This window comes from Schistocerca piceifrons, chromosome X, assembly GCF_021461385.2.
Source record: "Schistocerca piceifrons isolate TAMUIC-IGC-003096 chromosome X, iqSchPice1.1, whole genome shotgun sequence".
Lineage (NCBI taxonomy): Eukaryota > Metazoa > Arthropoda > Insecta > Orthoptera > Acrididae > Schistocerca > Schistocerca piceifrons.
Window position 1 is genome coordinate 412,136,936 of NC_060149.1, and position 21,610 is coordinate 412,158,545.

Here is a 21,610-nt window from a genome sequence, read left to right on the forward strand (position 1 = left end):
TTGTTTTTGGGTACAGATATTTTGGTTGGTTGGTTGGTTTGAGGGAGGGGACCAGACAGCAAGGCCATTGATACCATCAGATTAGGGAAGGATGGGGAAGGAAGGTGGCCATGCCCTTTCTAAGGAATCAGGCTGGTATTAGCCTGAAGCAATTTAGGGAAATCATGGAAAACCTAAATCAGGATGGCTGGATGTGGGTTTGAACTGTCGTTCCCAAATGTGAGTCAAGTTTGATAACAACTGTGGCACCTTGCCTGGTAAATATTTTGAGAAATTGTAGCAAAGGATGGGTTGTTCACTTGGAATCAGCTCAGTGTTTTGTATGACATGCTAAACAACTTTATGTTTTGTTAGAAATATACTCTTTATGCAAGCATATTTCATATTACCTCTGAAGTCAATGACTTTACATTTTTACACAGTTCTAACAATTTGAATTATGTGTAAGGAACTTAACTATTTAAATGAAACAGCATTTGGCTTAAGGTCTGTAAGTGATTATTTCTTTCCATACTTCTGACTGAATACTATTTGCAGGCTAGCACTAAAATATCCACAAAAATTTTGCTGTTAGAATAATGTGTAACTCAAACAACTTTGTCTTGAATTAAATGTACTGAATTGAAATGAGTGGACTGGTGGGGATGAAATAAATTAAGATCCAGTGACATGAAATGTTATAAGTGCAAGCCAGTGAGATAAAGCTGAATCTGCAGAATATGTTGCATCAGTTGAATATCTGTGCTAGATTGGGACTTTTAAATCCATATTTCCTGCTTTACATGACCAACTGCACTAAAAATTAGGCTATGCATGCATATCTCCAGGCTTGCTCAAACTTTAATTGTCATTGATGTTTTCATCTATGACTTCTGAACACTACCATCTATATCTGGATTTGTTATTTTCTTGAAAGTTTTTTATTTACCTTTCTTACTAAGAACATAAAATATATGTAATACATTTTAGATGAGTTCCATGTTAGAAACTCTGTGCACTCTGTTACTCTGGTGATGATTGGCTCTCTGAAAGCCATGAGCTGATATTATCCAGAACCCTATATGCTACATAATTTACATTGTATACCATGTTTTTCAAAATGTCATTTTTGTCATAAATTAAAATAAGGCGATCTACCATTCAGATATGTTCCCTGTTTGTTGATACTGGAGATCAACTTTGTATAAGATGCAAAATGAACCACTGCCGATTTTTTTCTGTGACTTTGTAACACTATGACTCATGAAAAAGTATAGCATAGTCCATACAATATTCGTTCGATCACATACTGTGTTCTGCAATTCTTACAGAACCCTCCACCTCTTGTCACCCTGCATTGAACTAGCATGATAAGATAAGGTACAAACTTTCCCTAAATGAAAAGGTCAATGTTTAAAACAAGCATATCCCAGGCAAGTAGAGATGAAGACTCAGAATGTCACACTGAAATGTCAGTCTGCCTCGTGGATTCTGTGGGGGAAGGTGTGATGAAGCAAACTGGGATAATTTTAATTCCCCTCTTGTTTAGTCATCTGCCTCCTTAAAATTCATTTTTTCATTTTGGCTTAATTAACATTAACATATGTGAGTATAATCTGTATTTTCATAAAAGAGAAAGTTTGGCCATTAGTTTTAAAGAATATAACACCAGATCTAATGTTGTGCTTAGTTTATGTATGTAATTGATTTTGACTATTATTAGTTAGTACCTTTCATTATAGGGCAAAATCAGTAATTGTTTTGTAGCTTAAATTCTATTGTTGACATATAAACAAATATTAATTCTGCACTAATTGTAAACGTTTGGAAGATGAAATGATAGTAATTTTAAAGGATCTATTTAGATCTATTTGAATACATGTTAGCAAAGACAGACCTTAATTAATTCCAAAGTAATGAACAGTTTTGTCAAAAGTATTGTTTGCATAACTATATATGTTAATTTCATGATTTAACAAATAATTTGGCTTAACCCTTGTAGTAGAAGAAACTGTTACAAAGATGCAGTTTTTCGATGTGTTCAGTTAATTTAATGAGTTAAGTTTTAATTGTAACTCCTGTAAATTAAACTTCGAACAATGCGTAGTTTCATCACCTATTATTGTGAGGATATATAAGGGTCCAAATTTTGGTCACCAGATAGTCAGTCCACAGCCGAGTTTCAGTTGAGGAAACTGTGTTGCTTAGAGTGACAACAATGTATCAACTGAACAGTGAAATAATTGTTACACCAATAGGTTGTGTGTTAAAGCAATGACAGTGACTGTTCAATTTATTAGAAGAACTGTGAACTTTGTGGTTAGGTTTTACTGCTCGCAGATGTTCAACAGGAAACTACTGTAGTAGTATGTGGAGGTTTGCCTGCAAACTGTTAATGAGGCTTATCGAAAGTTAAACAATAGTGCACTGGCCAAATAACTGTGTATTATTGGGGGGTTGTGAATAATGGAATTAAAGTACTATGAAACGCAAATGTGCACATGTGAGTTACATTATTTAGTGTCCAAATAACAACCCCCACAAGCCACGGTGGCCAAGCAGTTCTAGGCACTTCAGTCCAGAACCACGCGGCTGCTACGGTCACAGGTTCGAATCCTGCCTCGGGGAGGGATGTGTGTGATGTCCTTATGTTAGTTAGGTTTAAGTAGTTCTAAGTCTAGGGGATGAATGACCTCAGATGTTAAGTGCCATAGTGCTTAGAGCCATTTGAACCATTTTTATAAACCCCATTTTTCAGCCAGTGTAGCGACACAGTATGTCGACACCCAGGACAACAAACAACAAATGAAGAAATAAGCAAAGCAGGTGGAACTGCTACAAAGGGGAGAGGTTAGTGGTTACAAAAATTCAAATGAAAACACAAACTAAACAAAAAGGGAATAGGAGTAACTTGAAAAAAACTTTCTATGCTGCAGCATATAATATTCACAACATGAGAAGTGAAAAACATCTCTGTTTGGCACTTAAATTGATGAACATTGAAAGACATGAACTAGGAATCAGTGAGACAAGGCTCAAAGACAAAGTGATTACTATCCTCCAGTTGTAGAACCTCCTAATTAAGAATAAACTGGATGTAAATTTGCATATTGGTACCATAGTTCTGCTAATTCACAACAAATGTAAACAACTTATCACCAAGACCATGTCCATTTCAGACAGAGTGATCTGCATGATCCTTGAGTTGAATTTTAAGATTAGTCTTCAAATAATTTGTGCCTACAAACCCACTTCCACCTTAATAGATGAAGAGATAGAACAGTTCTATGAAGATCTGATAACAGTAATCAATTCTGGAAACACCACATTTTCCTTAATACTTGGCAGCTTTAATGCCAACATAAGAATGAAGTTCCCAGACAACCCTGCCTTCACTGAACATTTTGAACCTGGAATACAAAAACAGAGAGGGCAAATGATAATGACATTTCTTAACAAAGAATATTTATACTGCATGAACACACATGTCAGTCACAAAATGACATTTCTTAACAAAGAATATTTATACTGCATGAACACATGTGTCAGTCACAAATAGCTTCAATACAGGCAGTGACCATAGACCAGGTACTTTATTAAAACTTGACTCAAGAGAAAATATGTGATTAAAAACAAGATACAACCTACAATAAATGAGCTGAAAAAGAAGAAAAAGTAATTCAGCCATTGCTAGACATGAAACTAGCAGCAGAAAAGTTAAGAAGATTGAACTCTTGACAGAAATTACCAACAGTACTGGAACAGTGGTAAAAGAAGTCAGTGCACTCAAAAACAGAAAAATCAAAAATTCACCCTCAAAACAGAACAGCTTATTCAATGAATGAAAAACACTGACAGAGACTCACCCAAATACAAAACATAAAGAAGGCAATCAAAAGAGATGAGAGAAGACAAAGCACAAGAGTGATTGAAAAAAAAGTGAACATGGGAGACCTTTTTCTGGGCAACCAAAAGTTGAGATTATCATTCACAAAACTGGGAATGGCCAAAGAGAAGTTGTTACTGAAAGAGGCAGAATTATAAGAATTGTCTAGAACTTTTATTGGAAGCTCTACAGTCAATCAGTCACAAGGAAAAGCCTGCAAGATGAATCATAAAGATTTATTATAAATGTGGAATCGAGAGAACTGGAACCTGTCAATATAAATGAATTGAATATAGCTTGTGTTTTTGCAGAAGAATTGTAAGACTCCATGAGAATATCAGATCATGAGTGAGATGCTTAAAATTGCATGAGAGACACTTCAAGAAGTGCTCCTACTCCTACTAAATAACTGTCATAACGAAGGAAATATTCCAGAGCCATGGAAAAATGCATAAGTCTTTCTCCTCTTCAAAAAAGGTGACAATGTAGGTCTATTACTCTTTTATCTATCTTTTATAAGCTGCTAATAAAACTCATTATACAGCACCTGAGTAAGAAATTTGACTTTTAAGAGCCAGATGAAAGAATTAGCAATGAACAATGCCATGAAGATGCAGATGGCAATCTAAACAACTGCATTAAAGACACATAATGTGTTTACACAGGACATGTAGCCTGTAATTGAAAAAATGTCATGATGGTCTCTCCATTGACAAAAGATTCCAGACTAGTCTCCCAAAAGGATCTCTGGAAGGGGATTGCCAACAGCAAAGTGAACTTGAAAAAGAGATTGAATAACCGACAAAAGGACAACGATCTACGAGTTGGGGCATGGAATGTCAGAAGTTTAAACATGACAGCGAACTTAGAAAATATGAAAAGAGAAATGCTAAGGCTTAAGCTAGATATAATGAGGTTAATAAAGTGAAAGGGAAAGCAGACAAGGAGTTTTGGTCAGATGAGTATAAGACAATATCATCAGCAGCAGAAAGTAGTATGACAGGAGTAGGATTCATTATGAATAGAAATGTAGACCAGTTCAGTGATAGGGTTGCTCTCATCAAAATTGACAGCAAACCAACTCCAACAACTATAGTTCAGGTATACATGCTCAAGATGAAGAGATAAAAAAGTATATGAGGATATTGAAAATGTAATTTAGTACATAATGGGAGATGGAGATCTAACAGTCATGGGGGACTGAAATGCAGTTGTAGGGGAAGGAGTAGTAGAAAGGGTTACAGGAGAATATGGGCTTGGCACTAGGAATGAGAAGGAGAAAGACTTATTGAATTCTGCAATAAATTTCAGCTAGTAATAGCAAATACTCTATTCAAGAATCACAAAAGGAGGAGGCATACTTGGAAAAGGCTGCAAAATACAGAAATATTTCAGTTTGATTACATCATGGTCTGGCAGAGATTCAGAAAACAGATGCTGGATTTAAGGTGTACCCATGAGCAGATATGGACTCAGATCACAATTAAGTAGTGATGAAGAGTAGGCTGAAGTTTAAGAGGCTAGTTAGGAAGAATCAATGTACAAACAAGTGGGATACAAAAGTATCAAGGAATGAAGAGACATGTTTGAAATGAATATTGTGATAAGGAATAGCTCAGTAGGCAGTTCAGTTGAAGAGGAGTGGACATTTCTTAAAAGAATAATCATGGAAGTTGGAAAGAAAAATGCAGATACAAAGAAGGTAACTGTAAAGAAACTACGGGTGACAGAAGAAATTCTTGAGTTGATTGATGAAAGAAGGAAGTACAGAAATGTTCAGGGAAATTTAGGGATACAGAAATACAAACCACTTAGGAATGAAATGAAGAGGAAGTGGAAGGAAGCTAAGGCAAAATAGCTCCATGAACAATGTGAAGAAATCAGAAAAGCAATGACAGTCGGAAGGACTGACTCAGCATACAGAAAAGTCAAAACAACCTTCAGCGCAATTTAAAAAAAATAAAATAAAAAAAGGGAAAAAAGGGCAGTAGCATTAAGAGTGCAATGGGAGTTCTATTTTTAAATGCAGAGGAAAGAGTGGATAGGTGGAAGGAGTATATAGAAGTCCTGATGACATGACAGAAGAAGAAACAGGAGTTATAAGAGATAGGGGATAGAGTATTTGAATCAGAATTTAAAGAGCTTAAGAAGACTTAATATCAAATAAGGCAGAAGGATTGATAACACCCCATCACAACTTCTAAAATCATTGAAGAAATGGCAACAAAACAACTATTCTTGTTGGTGTGTAGAATGTATGAGACTAGTAATATTCCATCTAACTTTCAGAAAAACATCATTCACACAAGACTGCAAGAGCAGACAAGTGTGAGAATTATTTCACACTCAGCTTGACAGATAATGCATCCAAATTGCTGACAAGAATAATATACAGAAGAATGGTAAAGAAAATTGAGAATGTGTTAGATGACAATCAGTTTGGCATTAGGACAGGTAAAGGACCAGACATACAGTTCTGACATTGTGGTTAATAATTGCAGTAAGACTAAAGAAAAATCAAGACATTCATAGGATTTGTCTAACTGGAAAAAGTGTTCAACATTGTCAAATGGTGCAAGATATTCAAAATCCTGAGAGAAATAGGGATAAGCTATAAGAAAGATAGGTAATATACAATATGTGCAAGAGCCAAGAGGGAACAATAAGAGTGGAAAACCAAGAACGAAGGGCTTGGCTTAAGAAGGTTGTTCAATCAACATTGAAGAAGCAATGATGGAAATGAAAGACTGGTTCAAGAGTGGAATTAAAATTCGGGTGAAAGGATATCAATGTTAAGATTCAATTATGACATTCCTGTCCTCAGTGAAAGTGCATGAGAATTACAGGACCTGCTGAATGGATAAACAGTCTAATGAGTTCGGAAAATGCACTGGGAGTAAATCAAAGAAAGATGGGAGTAATAAGAAGTCACAGAATTGAGAACACTGAAAAACTTAACATCAGGACTGGTGATCATGAAGTAGGTGAAGTTAAAGAATTCTACTTCCTAGGTAGCAAAATAACCCATGGCATATGGAGCAGGGAGGACATTAAAAGCAGACTGAGTCTACTAGTATCAAACATAGGTGTTCATTTGAGGAAGAAATTTCTGAGAATGCGTGTTTGGAACACAGCATTGTATGGTGGTGAAACAAGGACTGTGAAAAACTAGAAAAGAAGAGAATGGAAGCATTTGAGATGTGGTGCTACAGAAGAATATTGAAAATTAGTTGGTGGACTGATAAGCTAAGGAATGAGGAGGTTCCCTGCACAATTGGTGAAGAAAGGAATATGGAGAACACAGGGAACACAGGGGCAGGATGGTAGGACATCTGTTACGTCATCAAGGAATAACTTTCATGATACTGGAGGAAGCTGTAGAGGGAAAAAACTGTAGAGGAAGGTAGAGATTGGAATACATCCAGCAAATAATTATTGAGAAATGTACAGAGTATAATATTCCACCTCACATGGCCATCATAGACCACCAATTGGCAATTGACATGATAAAAACCTGGGCAGAACTGGTTTCCATTTCAAAAAACTTCAAAAACATTCATTGAAAGATAATTGGTTTCTAACTATCTAAAACACCTCTTTCTCTCACTTTAGAAAGTGCTTTTGCTGATAGGCATTTTAATCTCTCTGAAAACAGACCACACATTAGACTTGTGATTGATTACAATTATTATGCATGTTGCAGTAATTTTGACAAGCCCACTTCATATTTCATTGTTCCCTGTAAGTTTTGAGTCTTTGGTGGTTTTATATATGATTCAATGCCTATTTGCTTGTTTCATGTAGCTGCAATCTGCATGTGACATGATCATCCTGGAGTAGTAGCTTGAACAAGTTTGGCATATTTGTATGTATTAAAAAAAAGGAAGCTTGCTATCAGTAAACAGAAAGTGGTTACAGAATATGCAAAACGTTGGGGGATCACAAACAGTTCTATTGTCATATAGGAGATATTTAACATGTTGAGTACACACCTGTTGTCCTGATACATCTTTCAAAATCATCTATATATTATATTTGTTCTAAAAGTTACCCAGTCTTTGGATTCAATTCATTGCTTCAGCCCGAGGAGGTTTTTCAGCAATTTACACTATCGTCTATAACAAAACTCTGAAACAGGCTATAAATATCCTTCATATTATTATAAGACTTCCATTTTCTGCTACATAATATTCTAATACCAGTGGTAAGCCAAAACTGTCTCTCATTAGTACGGATTTTCTGTCTGCAATTGAAATTTTATTTTTAAGTTGAAGAAGAGCTATCAAAGAGAATGGTGAAGTTTTGTTCGACTGAACAACATTTGTCATACAAGTTATCTGTGATGTAGACATCATGTGAAGTGTAATCTTCAAGATTAGCTTTAAATGTATGAACTGACAGTTGATCAAAATCTAGAAAGCTTCTTTTTTTTTTCTTTTTTTACTACAACGGGGTATGAGTCTATGAGTCTACATTAATTCCTTTCAGTGTTAATATTTGCCCGTCATGATCAGACATGTTATTACTAATTATTCTCACAGCATTCCACTCAAGTAGATAACAATAAAAGGAGAAGGTATCCATGATTGTGTTACAGTCACCCTGAATTCTAGATGAAAAGGTTTTAGTTCTACATCAGGATGTAGGACAAAAGAAGATCCATTAATTTTTTCTCCTAGAAAATGTATCATAAAACTATTGATAAAATCCCCAAACAAAACTAATTTGATGTTTGTCTTCTGCCTGGAGGTTAGCACAGTGCCATGTCTGGGGAGAAAAAACTGGTAGCCTGAACTGAGAGACCTGTGGGCATCTATAATTCAAAGCTTCTACTGAAAATTCAACCTATGCTTTACAGTCCTCAAATATTTGTTCTCTACAATGTTTTGATTGACCAGTGCTTTAAACTGAATCATTATATTTGGCATAAATGGTCACAATTCTCATCAGCAAAGAATTTCTCACGTAGTAATCAGATGACATATACATCTTTACATGAAACATTAGCACTTCTTCTCTATTTAAATGTTACTTCAAGCAAGATAAAATGAGATTGAAAGTCTAGAAGTACTTCATTGACCCTCCCTGCAATGCCATTCTCATTTAAATGAAACAACTTTGGTGACCTTTCTGATCTGCACTCCCTATTTATTTCATTAATTTCCACCCTTATGGAAACTGTCCTCAAGCTGGGATACCTTTTAATTGCCTCCTGGCTGTTGGCATGAGAGTCGAATGTAGGATGTTCAAGAAAATAACATTGTCAGCTGGTGGGTGCAAGACATGTGGGGCGTTCTATCTTCAACACTGTGCAGGAACAATGCGTTTCACAAGCCACAGTGATGTGTGTATAGGGTAAATGTGACAGATGGCTTATTTGCAATCATCTCTTACTGGTAAATGCTACAGTAATGAACAGAGCAAGCACGTGCACCCATTTGTATGCCTACAGAAACCCACAGATCACCTGTACCTTCAGCAAGATAATGCACAACCCAATCACTCCCTAATTATGTCACAATGGATTTAAAAAACATTGCATATACATGAAGGTGCCTGTGAGAGCCCCTGTGGTCCCACCACATGTCAGCTACCCTCAAACATACTGAGCACACACGGGACACTATCAAGCAAGACACATACACACACCTTGCTCCCACATCCAACCAATCTCCATGAATTACACACAGTAGTTGTGCAGTGATGGATAAGAATGGTTCACAAATCACTTTAGTGTCTTATGTATGCCATAAAATTGTATGTAATTCCCATCATAATAGTAAAAATTACATAGATTACAATGCAGTTGTGTCTAATTTGATTGCTCATGATTTTATATGTGACAAAATATCAGTAACGCAGAGCATTTCTATGCCATATTGGTCCCAGATTAATTGAGATGATGTTTTTTTAGTAATTTGTAAAGTGTCAAAATTTACATATACTTAAAAAATGTGACCAGCCCCCCTCCCCCACACACAAACAAACATTCTTTCTGTCTCCATGTGCTTACACAATGTGGCAATTATGGACTTCACTTTGTAAAAAATGAATGATTGGAGTGAGTTAAATAAATGAACAATAAATAGAGTATATTTACTTCAATAATGTTTCCTAACTGTTATCAGTTTTCATGAAGCAGAAACATAATTGCCCAATAAAATGAACATCTATAATTTCACATAATATGTAATAAATAAAAAACTGTCAGGTAGGTGAAGTTCTGCATAAAATGTATATATTCTCTATAACATGGTTGCTGTATACGTATATAGTAACTGGAATCAGACAATACCAGGAGACATTGGCTGACTGGTGATGGACATCGATGGTGAGTAGCTGAAACCCACGGTAAGACAAAAACAGCAACATATGGCAGAATAACAAGTACAGAGAGTCAATCAATTTGAGAGCCTAGACATAGCAATATAAGGAACCAAACAACAATGAGTACAATGAACGATACAAGTGTGAGACCTGATAGGTCACGGCCCCTGTGCTTCTAGCTTTACAGCAGGGTTGTGAGCACCGATAGTCTGGTGCAGGGGGTGTGTGGCCCATGTGCAGTATTGAGGCAGTGACACCAGTGTCTGCAAATTTGAGGAACACTGCCTAGAGGCTGTCATCTAGATCCATGTGTTCTGCTAGGCTTCCAAATTTGTCCAGCTGGGATACCAATCCCTCCTCTCCAAAATTTGTGTTTAGGGCCTGAAGCACACTTGAAAATGTTTCAGAAGGTTCACCAGTGGCATGGTTGGTGTTCTGCCAGCAGGGATAAGGAAACCAGGATGTTGAACAATGTGCTGGGGAACAGTGGTGTGGGAGATGACTGTTGAATGGACAGATGCTGTGGTGAGGTCTCTACCTGCACAGGAACCACTGACAGAGCCTTGGAGTGAAAATCATACCCATGTTGTTGAGAGACTGGCAAGGGCAGGCACTCCAAATTCATGTGACCCACTGATGCTGGTGCAGTCAGTAGGTGGGGACAGAGTTGGTTGGTGTGCTGATACTCCTATCTCCTCGACATGTCAACTGTCATAAGGTGTCACCCACAGATGGCCACCACAGTAGGCAGCATCCACGTAGAGTTTGTTCCACGTGAATTTGCCCAGACCTTTGAACCAACAGGGTACTGTCCAGCATGTTGGACTGGGTTTCCAAGGGTTGTGGTGTCAGAAGATGGAGGAGAGTATGTGGCTGTCACCCATGGAGTAGTTTCACTGGGCTGCGGTCAGGTACAGGTGTGGGCCCCAAGGTGTTCAGGAGCACTGTGCATGCCACTGGTGAGTTTGATGTGTCCACTGTTTTCAACATTTGTTATTTAAACATTCATGCCACCTGCTCCACTACACCACTGCAGGATGGGTGGAAATGTGGACTAAACATATGTTTGATGCCACTGGTTTTGCAGAGCTGTTCAAAGACAATCACTGTGAACTGGGGTCCATTGTCTGAATTGAGGGTGTGGGAAAGCCCTTCAGTGGCGAAAATCTGGATAAGTGCATTGAATATAGCAGCTGTAGAGGTGGACGCCATGCTAACCACATACGGGTAGTTGGAGTAAGCATCCCCAAAAATGAGTCACATAGAGCCCAAAGTGGAACCAATGAAGTCCAGATGAATGTGATCCCAGGGGCAATGGGAACAGGACCAGGGGTTGAGAGACAGAGGTGGAGCAGTCTGATGTTGGGCACGGGCACAACAGCTGCACACCATGCCTTCCATGTCTTTGTTCAGTCCTGGTCAGTAGGCATGTTGCCTAGCAAGGGATTTCATCCATGACATACCCCAGTACCCATAATGAAGGAGATCCTAGACATGAGAGCATAAGTTAGTTGGGATGACAACATGGTGCATCTAGCAGGAGAACACTGGGGACAAGAGACATATAATGGGAGAGGTGAGCCTAGGCCCAGAGTTCTGGATCAGTTAATTTTGAAAAGTAAGTGGCTCACTCAAGCAGAACACAGTGTGTGACACGCTATAAGAAAGGGTCATGGGAAATGTCAGTGGTTATGTGAGTAGCGGCAATAGGAAACCTGTCCAAGGTGCACTGTTGTTCTGTGTCAATGTGGAAACAGGAGATCTCATGTTGGTCAAAAGGTGGGTCTGGTTCTGAGAGTAGATGAGAGACTGCACTTGCGTTTTTGTGTTTCACACCTGGTTTGTACTTAATGGTGTAATTATAAGAACTAAGGAAAAGAGTCCAGTGCTGGAACCTTTGAGCTGTCTGCTCTGGAAGCTGAGAGTGGGGCCCAACGAATGCTGTCAAAGGTCTGTTGCAGTAATGAGGGAAAACTTGGTCCCAAAAAGGTACAAAGGAATTTTTTAATGATGATCACAAAAGCCTGTGAGTAGTTTCTTTGAGTGGGTGTCAGTGTCTTTGAAACGTAGGTGATAAATTGCTCAGTTCCATCATCATTACGGCACATCAGCACTGCACCAATGGCATAGGTAGAAGTGACAATAGCCAAAACAAGTGATGTGATGGAGAAAAGTGCATAAGGCAAGGCACTGAGTGTAGCAGGCACTTCAGTTGCATGAAAGCATGCTCACAGGCACCACCAGAACTGAATGCCCTTCTTCTGTAATTGGCTAAGTGGGTACATAATGTGTGCTGCTTGTGGGAGGAACTTAGAATAATAATTCACTTTGCCTGAAAAGGCCTACAAGATTTTGGCAATGTCACAGAGAGTCAATAGTCAAGAAGTTTTGGTTAGTGAGCTGAATCTTGTCTTCATTGAGCAAGCGTCCAAGGTATTCCACTTGCTCCTGGAAAAACTGGCATTTGTGTTGGTGGCACTTGAGCCCTGCATCATGTGATGTAGTGCAGGTGCTGCAGAGGTAGCACAGGTGGTCCTGGCACATAGCACCCATAATAATTAAGTCATCTAGGTAATTGCTAAAAGCTGGGATGGACATAGTTCACTGTTCTAGGTATCTCTGGATGATTGCCAAAGCAGAAGAGATCCTGAAGGGCAAGCATTTGTATTTGTACAAAAAAAGGGTGTAATGATGACCATAATGAATTGTGATTCCTCATCTAGTGGGACATGTAAATAAGCGCTGGCAAGGTCTACCATAGAAAAATATTCACTAACAACAAGCTTTGGGACGAGATTCTCCAGATATGGTATGAGGTAGGTTTCCACATGTGCCTGATCATTGATTGTTTACTCAAAATCTCCACAGAGACAGAGGGAGCAATTTGATTTCTTAATCATCACAGGGGTGTGGCCCAAGCACTAATTCTGACAGGTTCAATTACCAAAGCTTCATGAACACAATCTAGTTTGAGCTTAACAGCTGTCTGCAGGGAGGCTGGCCAGGGTGGCCGAGCGGTTCTAGGCACTACAGTCTGGAACCGCGTGACCACTACAGTCGCAGGTTCGAATCCTGCCCTGGGCATGGATGTGTGTGATGTCCTTAGGTTAGTTAGGTTTAAGTAGTTCTAAGTTCTAAGGGACTGATGACATCAGATGTTAAATCCCATAGTGCTCAGAGCCATTTGAACCATTTGTCTGCAGGGAGACCAGAAGTGAATGTGCCGAACAGAAATGGGACACTGCATCTGGACATAGAGAACTATGTACCACAAAATTAATGGTGCACCCCAGGAAAAAGTTCGAACAGAGGCAAGAAAAAGGCACAAGGGTCATCAAGTTCCTGGAAGGGGACTGTGTCCGAGACAACCTGAACTTTGACAGTGATTGAGAAACCAAATAGTGAGAAAGCATCCAAGCTGAAATCTTGCCAGGAGAGTGACTATTGACAACAAACAGTGTTATTGGGTGTGTAACCCTCTTGTATGCTGTTGTAGTTGTTAATTGTACCTTGAGGGGAATTGATCTGTCACCATTTGCAACCAACTTGTGGGAGGGTGGGACCAATGCTGGGTAACTCAGATCAGATTATGCTGGGAGATTCATCGGGGAAGCTGTTGCACCTAATTCTACTGGGAAATGAACATCCTGATGTGCAATCATGAGATCAGTAAACAATTTGGTGGTGGGATTAGTGCCCTGGGTAGCAACAGCCTGGAGTCTTGCACCGTCCCTTGATGCAACTGTGGAGTGAGGTTTGACTGTCCCAATGTTTGATGCCTGACAGTTTGGAGATGCCCATCTTTTCCACAATGGGTGCAGTAAGCCCAGTAATCTGGACAGTATACATGCTTGTGAGGTGTGAAACAATCAGAACAAAATGAGAGATCTTGGTGCTTATGCCAAAGTGGCATGACTGGTTGCTCAAAGGCCACTGACAGGTCTAAAAGTGACAAATCATGATGCTGTCAGTGGGAGAGGATTTACAGGAATTCCACCCCGCTGGTGGCAGTTGACCCACTGCTACATGGGGACAAGCCATAAGGCATTCATTTGCTGCTTATGTGATGTCGTATGAGTGCACATATTTTGAAAATGTCATCCAATGAAGAAGTCCAGTTTCAGAGCCGCAGTGCATGCTTCTGGACTATGGCCAATTGGACCACCATGTCTTGAATCAAGGAATCACAATGCTGACTCAGTCCTTGCAAATACTTCACCCAAGAACCGTAACAGACCAAATTGCTTGGAATATTGATGGAACTCGAGGCACAATATGACCTCATGGAATCACTGTGATTAATAATTCAACAGCAATGAACACATCTCCTCTAACGTGAGTACAACTGGATTTGAGAGAAGAGCCAACTTATTTAGTAAGAAAAATGCCTCTATGGAAGGCCAAGAAAGGATGAACGACTGTTGGAGAGTATCATTGGAAACCCAAAAAGCAGCAATGTGCTGTTTCAGCAATTGCAAATACATGTCCCAAACTTCTTTGATGTCATTAAATGGCAGAAACATGGGTTGGTGGGGCTCCAACTGGGAAGCAACCACAGCCTGGATAGGGTGTAAATCCTGAACATGCAAGAATTCTGACAAAAGCTGAATTCCCTGTTGTAACAAGACAATTTGCTGTTGCAACTGCTGCTGGAACTGCCGTAGGAGCAACTGTTGCTGTTTCACAACTTGCATGAGTTTTGTGGTTGTAAGACACTGATAACCTTTTCCCTTGTTGCCAATTATACAGTAGTAACTGGAATTGAACAAGCCCAGGAGACACGGGCCAACTGGCCAAGGGCATCAACAGTGAGTCACCATAACCACCAAAAGACAACAGTGAGGGATGGACAATGAATACATCATGGCAGAATAACAATTCCAGAGAGCAAATTAAGTTGAGAGCCTAGATGTAGCAACACCAGGAACCAAACAATGATGAGTAGAATGAACAGTACAAGAATGCAGTCAGAACATGTCTTGAGTCCAGGCCCCTGCACTGTCACCTTTATAGTATGGCTGTGAGTGCCAATATGCTGGCTCGGGGAGTGTGGCCCATGCATAGTGCTGAAATAGTGACAGCAGTGGTTGCAAATTTTAGGAGTGCCACCTAGAGGCTGTGGTCTAGGTCGATGCATTCTGGCAGGCTTTTAAATTCATCAGGCCAGGATACGACTGTAAGGCTTTGGTTCAATGGTTATAAACAGTCAGTCTCATTTCTGAAGGTAGGAATTACAAATTTGTATCCAAGACTATAGGTATCACATAATTTTGGAATCACATGCAAGATTAAATAATATCCTCTTTTTACATGCTATAGCACCAGGAGGAATCATTTACCACTCTGCAGCGGAGTGCACACTGATATGAAACTTCCTGGCATATTAAAACTGTGTGCTGGGCCGAGACTTGAACTCAGGACCTTTGCCTTTCGCGGGCAAGTGCTCTACCAACTGAGCTACCCAAGCATGACTCAGGCCCCATCCTCACAGATTTACTTCTGCCAGTACCTCATCACCTACCTTCCAAACTTTACAGAAGCTCTCCTGCAAACCTTGCAGAACTAGAACTCCTGAAAGAAAGGATATTGTGGAGACATGGCTTAGCCACAGCCTGGGGGATGTTTCCAGAATGAGATTTTCACTCTGCAGTGGAGTGCCCGCGAAAGGCACAGGTCCCGAGTTCAAGTCTCGGCCCGGCACTCAGTTTTAATCTGCCAGGAAGTTTCATATCAGCGCACACTCCACTGCAGAGTGAAAATCTCATTCTGGAAAAATCCCCCAGGCTGTGGCTAAGCCATGTCTCCGCAATATCCTTTCTTTCAGGAGTGCTAGTTCTGCAAGTTTCGCAGGAGAGCTTCTGTAAAGTTTGGAAGGTAGGAGACAAGGTACTGGTAGAAATAAAGCTGTGAGGATGGGGCCTGAGTCATGCTTGGGTAGCTCAGTTGGTAGAGCATTTGCCTGCGAAAGGCAAAGATCCTGAGTTCAAGTCTCAGCCCAGCACACAGTTTCAATCTGCCAGGAAGTTTCATATCAGCACACACTCCACTGCAGAGTGAAAATCTCATTCTGGAAACATCCCCCAGGCTGTGGCTAAGCCATGTCTCCGCAATATCCTTTCTTTCAGGAGTGCTAGTTCCGCAAATTTCGCAGGAGAGCTTCTGTAAAGTTTGGAAGGTAGGAGATGAGGTACTGGAAAAAGTAAAGCTGTGAGGATGGGGCATGAGTCGTGCTTGGGTAGCTCAGTTGGTAGAGCACTTGCCCGCGAAAGGCAAAGGTCCCGATTTCGAGTCTCGGCCCGGCGCACAGTTTTAATCTGCCAGGAAGTTTCAGGAATCTTTTACTCTGCAGAAGCATGTGTGGTGTTTTGGAACTTCCTGGGAGATTAATACTGTATGCTGTAATGGGACTCAAATCCAAAAGTTAGCTTCAAGGTTCCAGCTTTGATTTCCAGTCCAAAACACTGTTTTAATCTACCATTATATAAAGCAGTATCAATGGATGTTAATATATGGACCTTGCCTCTTCACCTTATGTTCATATAATTTACCATTACAACCATTTGTTTCCCTTTTATGGCCATCACTGAATGGACTGACATGAAAGTAAAATTTATCTTCAACCAGGCTTAAACTGAATGCACCACTCTCAAAATGTTGTTCGGTTTGAACTGTTCACCACTAAGCTATTACACAGGTTGCAACTAACAACAAGTAGATGAATTGCATCTAGCATTATCCATACTTGATCAATAAGCTGTAATGAACAAACATTGTAGAGACCTTGAATAAAGATAAGCCGGCAATGAAACAGTGGGAAAATCCAAAGGACATAAACTGCATGGAACAGATAAGGTTAAAAAATTAGTCTGTCCCAAACAGACAAAAAATATTTGAGTACACTAAAAATGTCATTGATTTTATAGCCCTATGGACAACATTTGATAAAATTTGATTTGGAAATTATATAAAAATGAGAGAAAGTAATTGCAAAATGAAAGTTCTGTTAGACTGACAAACACTTTATGGTAGGTTAACAAGCAAGTGATTGGTACCAGTGATATAATTAATAAATTAGTTCTGTGCTGTAATATTTATTTGGAAGTTGTAGAAGTTCTGGACCCTACGTGTTCTATCATTTTTAAAGAAATTACTCAGAAAAATTATAAATTACACCTGAGAGCTATGACAATCCTAATCTCTTTATTTTATGTAATGTCTCAAATGAAGCAATCATGATGGAAATATTTGTCATTACATTCATTGTATAGTTTATTCATTATCATTTAATAACATTAAATTTGTCATATTTTTTGTTTTGTGGTGAAACTGTGACAAGAAGAATGAAGAATAGTAGCATGAATTCTCATAGACTTACAGGTATTAACAACAAAGACAGTATAATCTCACAACTCAAGTGGGGAAGGTACATTCATATGATATTACACAGAAGTTACCCATAATATGCACTTGATATTTAATGTTGGGAATGACAACAGCTGGAACAGAATGTTATGTACCTGAGACAATACTTAACGCGTGTTTTACATGTTCCACAAGTGATGAAAGGTCCTTCTGCTTTGGACCAACTGGGAGTAGTCTCTCAGGGACAGGGAACTCCAAGTGAGATGCACTGCATGTTGATGCTACTTCTGATGACACATTATTTTCACTGTCAATATCCATTGGAGAACCTATATGCACACAAAATTAATTAAAAACAATCATAAATCTATTATAAGTGATAACTTTCAAATTTGTCACATTACTGATCATACAAAAATTACAAATTTTGTATTTTAAAATTCAATTTCATTGCATATAAGTACTACATACAATGTGTGGACCAGTAGAAACATTGTAGACATTTAATACAAGTGATTAGCATAAGAAAATGAAAGCTAAGGAAATATACTGAAGGTGGATAAAATTGTTTATCTACTTGAATCATAGATTAGCATAGAATAAACAGAACACTGATCTTGCTGAATTTAATTCTGTTTTATCAGAGCTAGGTTATTTATTTTGTCACCATGGTAAAAGGAGGAGGAGTGGTAAATGTACAAATCTCAGAAATCAGTGAGTTGGTCTAATAATGAAAGAGGGAAAGATACAGGTGCAGGATAAAAATAAATGGTGCAGCTGATTAAAATTTTTGAATTAGCCAAAGAAGAGTGACCAAGCCTGATGTGTTATTGAGCAAATGAGAATTGAAGTAAGATAGAAGAAACAATAGAGTAAAATGTAAGAAAATCGAAGAGAAAAATATGATTTTTTAGGGAGGAGGAGACAGGTAGTACAAGGCATGAGTTATGGAAGACAAAACATTAATTTGGAAAAATGAAGTAGTGTTGCTGAGACTGAATAGAAGATACAGCAAAAGTTAGAAGAAGGAAGAGGAGTGACATGTTAAAAGACAGAGATAGTGAGACAGACACAGATCAAATCTGTGTGGAATTTAAAAATATTGGTCTAGCAGAAGTATACACTAGTCAGCCTTGGGAATTGTTTTTAGGTGGTTTCACACATTCATTAACAGTCTGATGGGCCTTTTTCAATATACATTTCAGAAATTTAACCACTGAAAAAGTTCACACAATTCACAAACAGTTGTTACAAAAGATTTTTCTCCTTTAGGGTAACTGATAATCATGGCAACAAGGAGGGGATCAGGCAGTAAAATCAGAATAATCTGTTGTGGTAGGACAAATGCTGAGGAAACAGTAGAATACTTAATCACAGAAATTTAGAATATATTTTATCACTAACTGATGACATGAGAGACAAGTAGTGGCCTTTGTTTAACCTTCTCCATTTCTTTTAGTAGTGGAAATGGAGTAATCTGTAGCTGTGAATAATCTGAATAAGATGTGGATGTATAATAACAGCAGTGAGGTTTGAGATATGGACAACTTCTATCATACAGTCCAAATGAATGTTGAAAAGACTGAATACATAATGGCCACTGATGTGAATAGAACAGAAGGAGACTTCTATGGTAGACAGCTCTGCAAGAAAAGAATAATAAATCAACTCCAACATTAAAACTATGCAGATTTCCCTTCATATTTCAATTACACTTGCTATGCAGGGAGAATGAATGCTTGAACAAGTCCTAAACTTTACTTTTGCTGCAGTGGTCTTTGCAGTTGTTGTTTGGTGCCTTTCTAGTGAAGAAACTCATTGGTGTTCACTTTACACCACTACAATATACTTTTAGTGGCAAAATAAATCCATCAAATAATGTGCAGCTCCTGTCCAAGCTTTTTCAGTTCCTTCAGACATTGATGGCCAATATGGGTCCATCAAAAATGTTTGAGGATGGATGACAACAATTGTCTTGTAGACTTTTTGCTTGACAGAGAGCTACATCCCCTCATAAATGTAACAATGAACCACATTTGCTATTCTCACTCTAAGAGCCACATGATAATTCAGCTTTATATAACACAATGCCATCATGTAGAGGTATTTGAATGATATAAATGATGTTTCCTATTAATTATTACTGAAACACCATTTATACAAGCAACTTTCATGTACTAATGTGCATTACTTTACATTTCCTTTTGATGAAAGAAATTGTCCAGTCACAATATGAAAACCAATATTTCGCAAATGTTGCAAAAGTTATTACAAAAATGAAATCCTTTATAAATAACATCATTAGCTACAAAGACTATTAAAGAGCTGCTGATATAGTTGAATAATTCACTTATATACTTTGCCATTACCAGTTATCCTATTACACATGTCTAAGGCATGCCCAATGTTTTGTGGGTTCTATACAACAGGGAGCCATTAATTCAGTAACAAGGCAGAACAAACAATCAAATAGTCTCCAACTGTTTCAAAAATCTTAAAAAAGGCAAGAAACTTGCAAGCAGCATGAATCTTATGAATAAATAGAATTAGTTAATTTTCACTAATTTTTGTTTCTGCAATCCATGCTAACTTCAAAGACAGGAACGAGTTACACCCCAGGAAAATTATCATAGAAACCATGATAAATAATTCTACACAACTTGTGATGATTTCTTTTTATGTAGCTTTGTAGATCAGCAAATTAGTTCTAATACTTTTCTTGAAAATTGGAGAAAGGAAATCTGTTTCTAATCATGTAATACACCTTTCAGCTTGAATAGTTTGCTATAAAAGATGGACAGAAATGAGGCCTGCTGTGCTGCAAATTCACTGTAGAAACTGACACAACATCAACATCAGCTGCTTACATAGCTTTTATTGATTGGTTTTAGGTGATTTTATTACATGCAGGGATGATGCCACACTTTCTAAATTTACATCTCTCTAATTCCTGAATGGAAGAAACATAATATGGTCTTCACCAGAGCAAGTATTCAGTAAATTAGGATTTGAAATAGCGTTCTTTACTTAAGAGTCAGTTTCATCAAAACTCAACAGCACAAATGCTCTTGCTGAATGATCTACTCCATACATGACTAGAACATGATTGATAACTCTATAGGACCTTTGCAGGGTTTTTCTTTCAAATTGAGTGACAACTTTTGTTGAACTTCTGCTCATTTGCAGTCTTAGAATCACCTTCTGAGTATGTTGCAGATCTCTCTGCTTACTGCAGCACCTGTAAAGCTGAGTGCTGGACACTTATCAATGATTTATGATTTCTGTGACTGTGTGTTCATTTTGTTTTGCATGATGTGAGTTTTCCAAATTTAATCATGTGTCATGTTTGAGAAAATAAAAATGATACACACACACTGATAACCAAAAATAAAGCAAATTACATTATACTCCATACACTGCCAAGCAAGAATGCTGTCCAGTAATTTTGGTGTTATTAAATTATGTTTCATGTTCTTCTGAAACATTTGTTTATATTATTCAGCTGTCAGAAACTGTTGGTTGCTGCTTACATTTATTTTGTGACATAGCTCTCAGGAATTAATAGTTAATAATTTTTACTTAAGGTTTCATTACAGGTAAGCTTGTATTTGTGACAATGTCTTGTTCACAGAACATGTCAAGGAATGACATCTTGGGTTGTCAGGTGTTCTGCCAGATATCAGCGTCGTACTTGCACGATATTTCAGTCACGTAGCCTGTGGCCTTCATCAGGTGCAACCTGAGACAGTCTCAGGTCGCACCTGATGAAGGCCACGAGCTACGTGATCGAAATATCATGCAAGTACGATGCTGATATCTGGCAGAACACCCGACAACCCAAGATGTCATTAGATCATCGGGAAAGCCTGAAGAGTTATTTCAAGGAATGTTGCAATGAAAAATGTGAAAAGTTTCAATTTCTGCGATCACATTCTTCTAGAGGCCAGTGAACATTTCCCAAACAATGAAGACATGTTTCAGGATCACAGTTGATTTATCCATCACACATGCCCACTGCAGGAAGGGTTTTAAGTATGCAGTATGAATTTACATCAA

General features: G+C 38.4%; 1 protein-coding gene across 1 annotated transcript in view; it reads right to left on the reverse strand.

Annotated features, from left to right (window-relative positions):
• Window positions 1–21,610, reverse strand: part of LOC124723145 (protein unc-79 homolog) — an 868,025-nt gene that overhangs the window by 294,376 nt on the left and 552,039 nt on the right. The window contains exon 35 of the mRNA XM_047248336.1: window positions 17,710–17,883. Within this exon, the coding sequence (XP_047104292.1) occupies window positions 17,710–17,883 (174 nt within the window). The remainder of the gene's footprint in view (window positions 1–17,709; window positions 17,884–21,610) is intronic.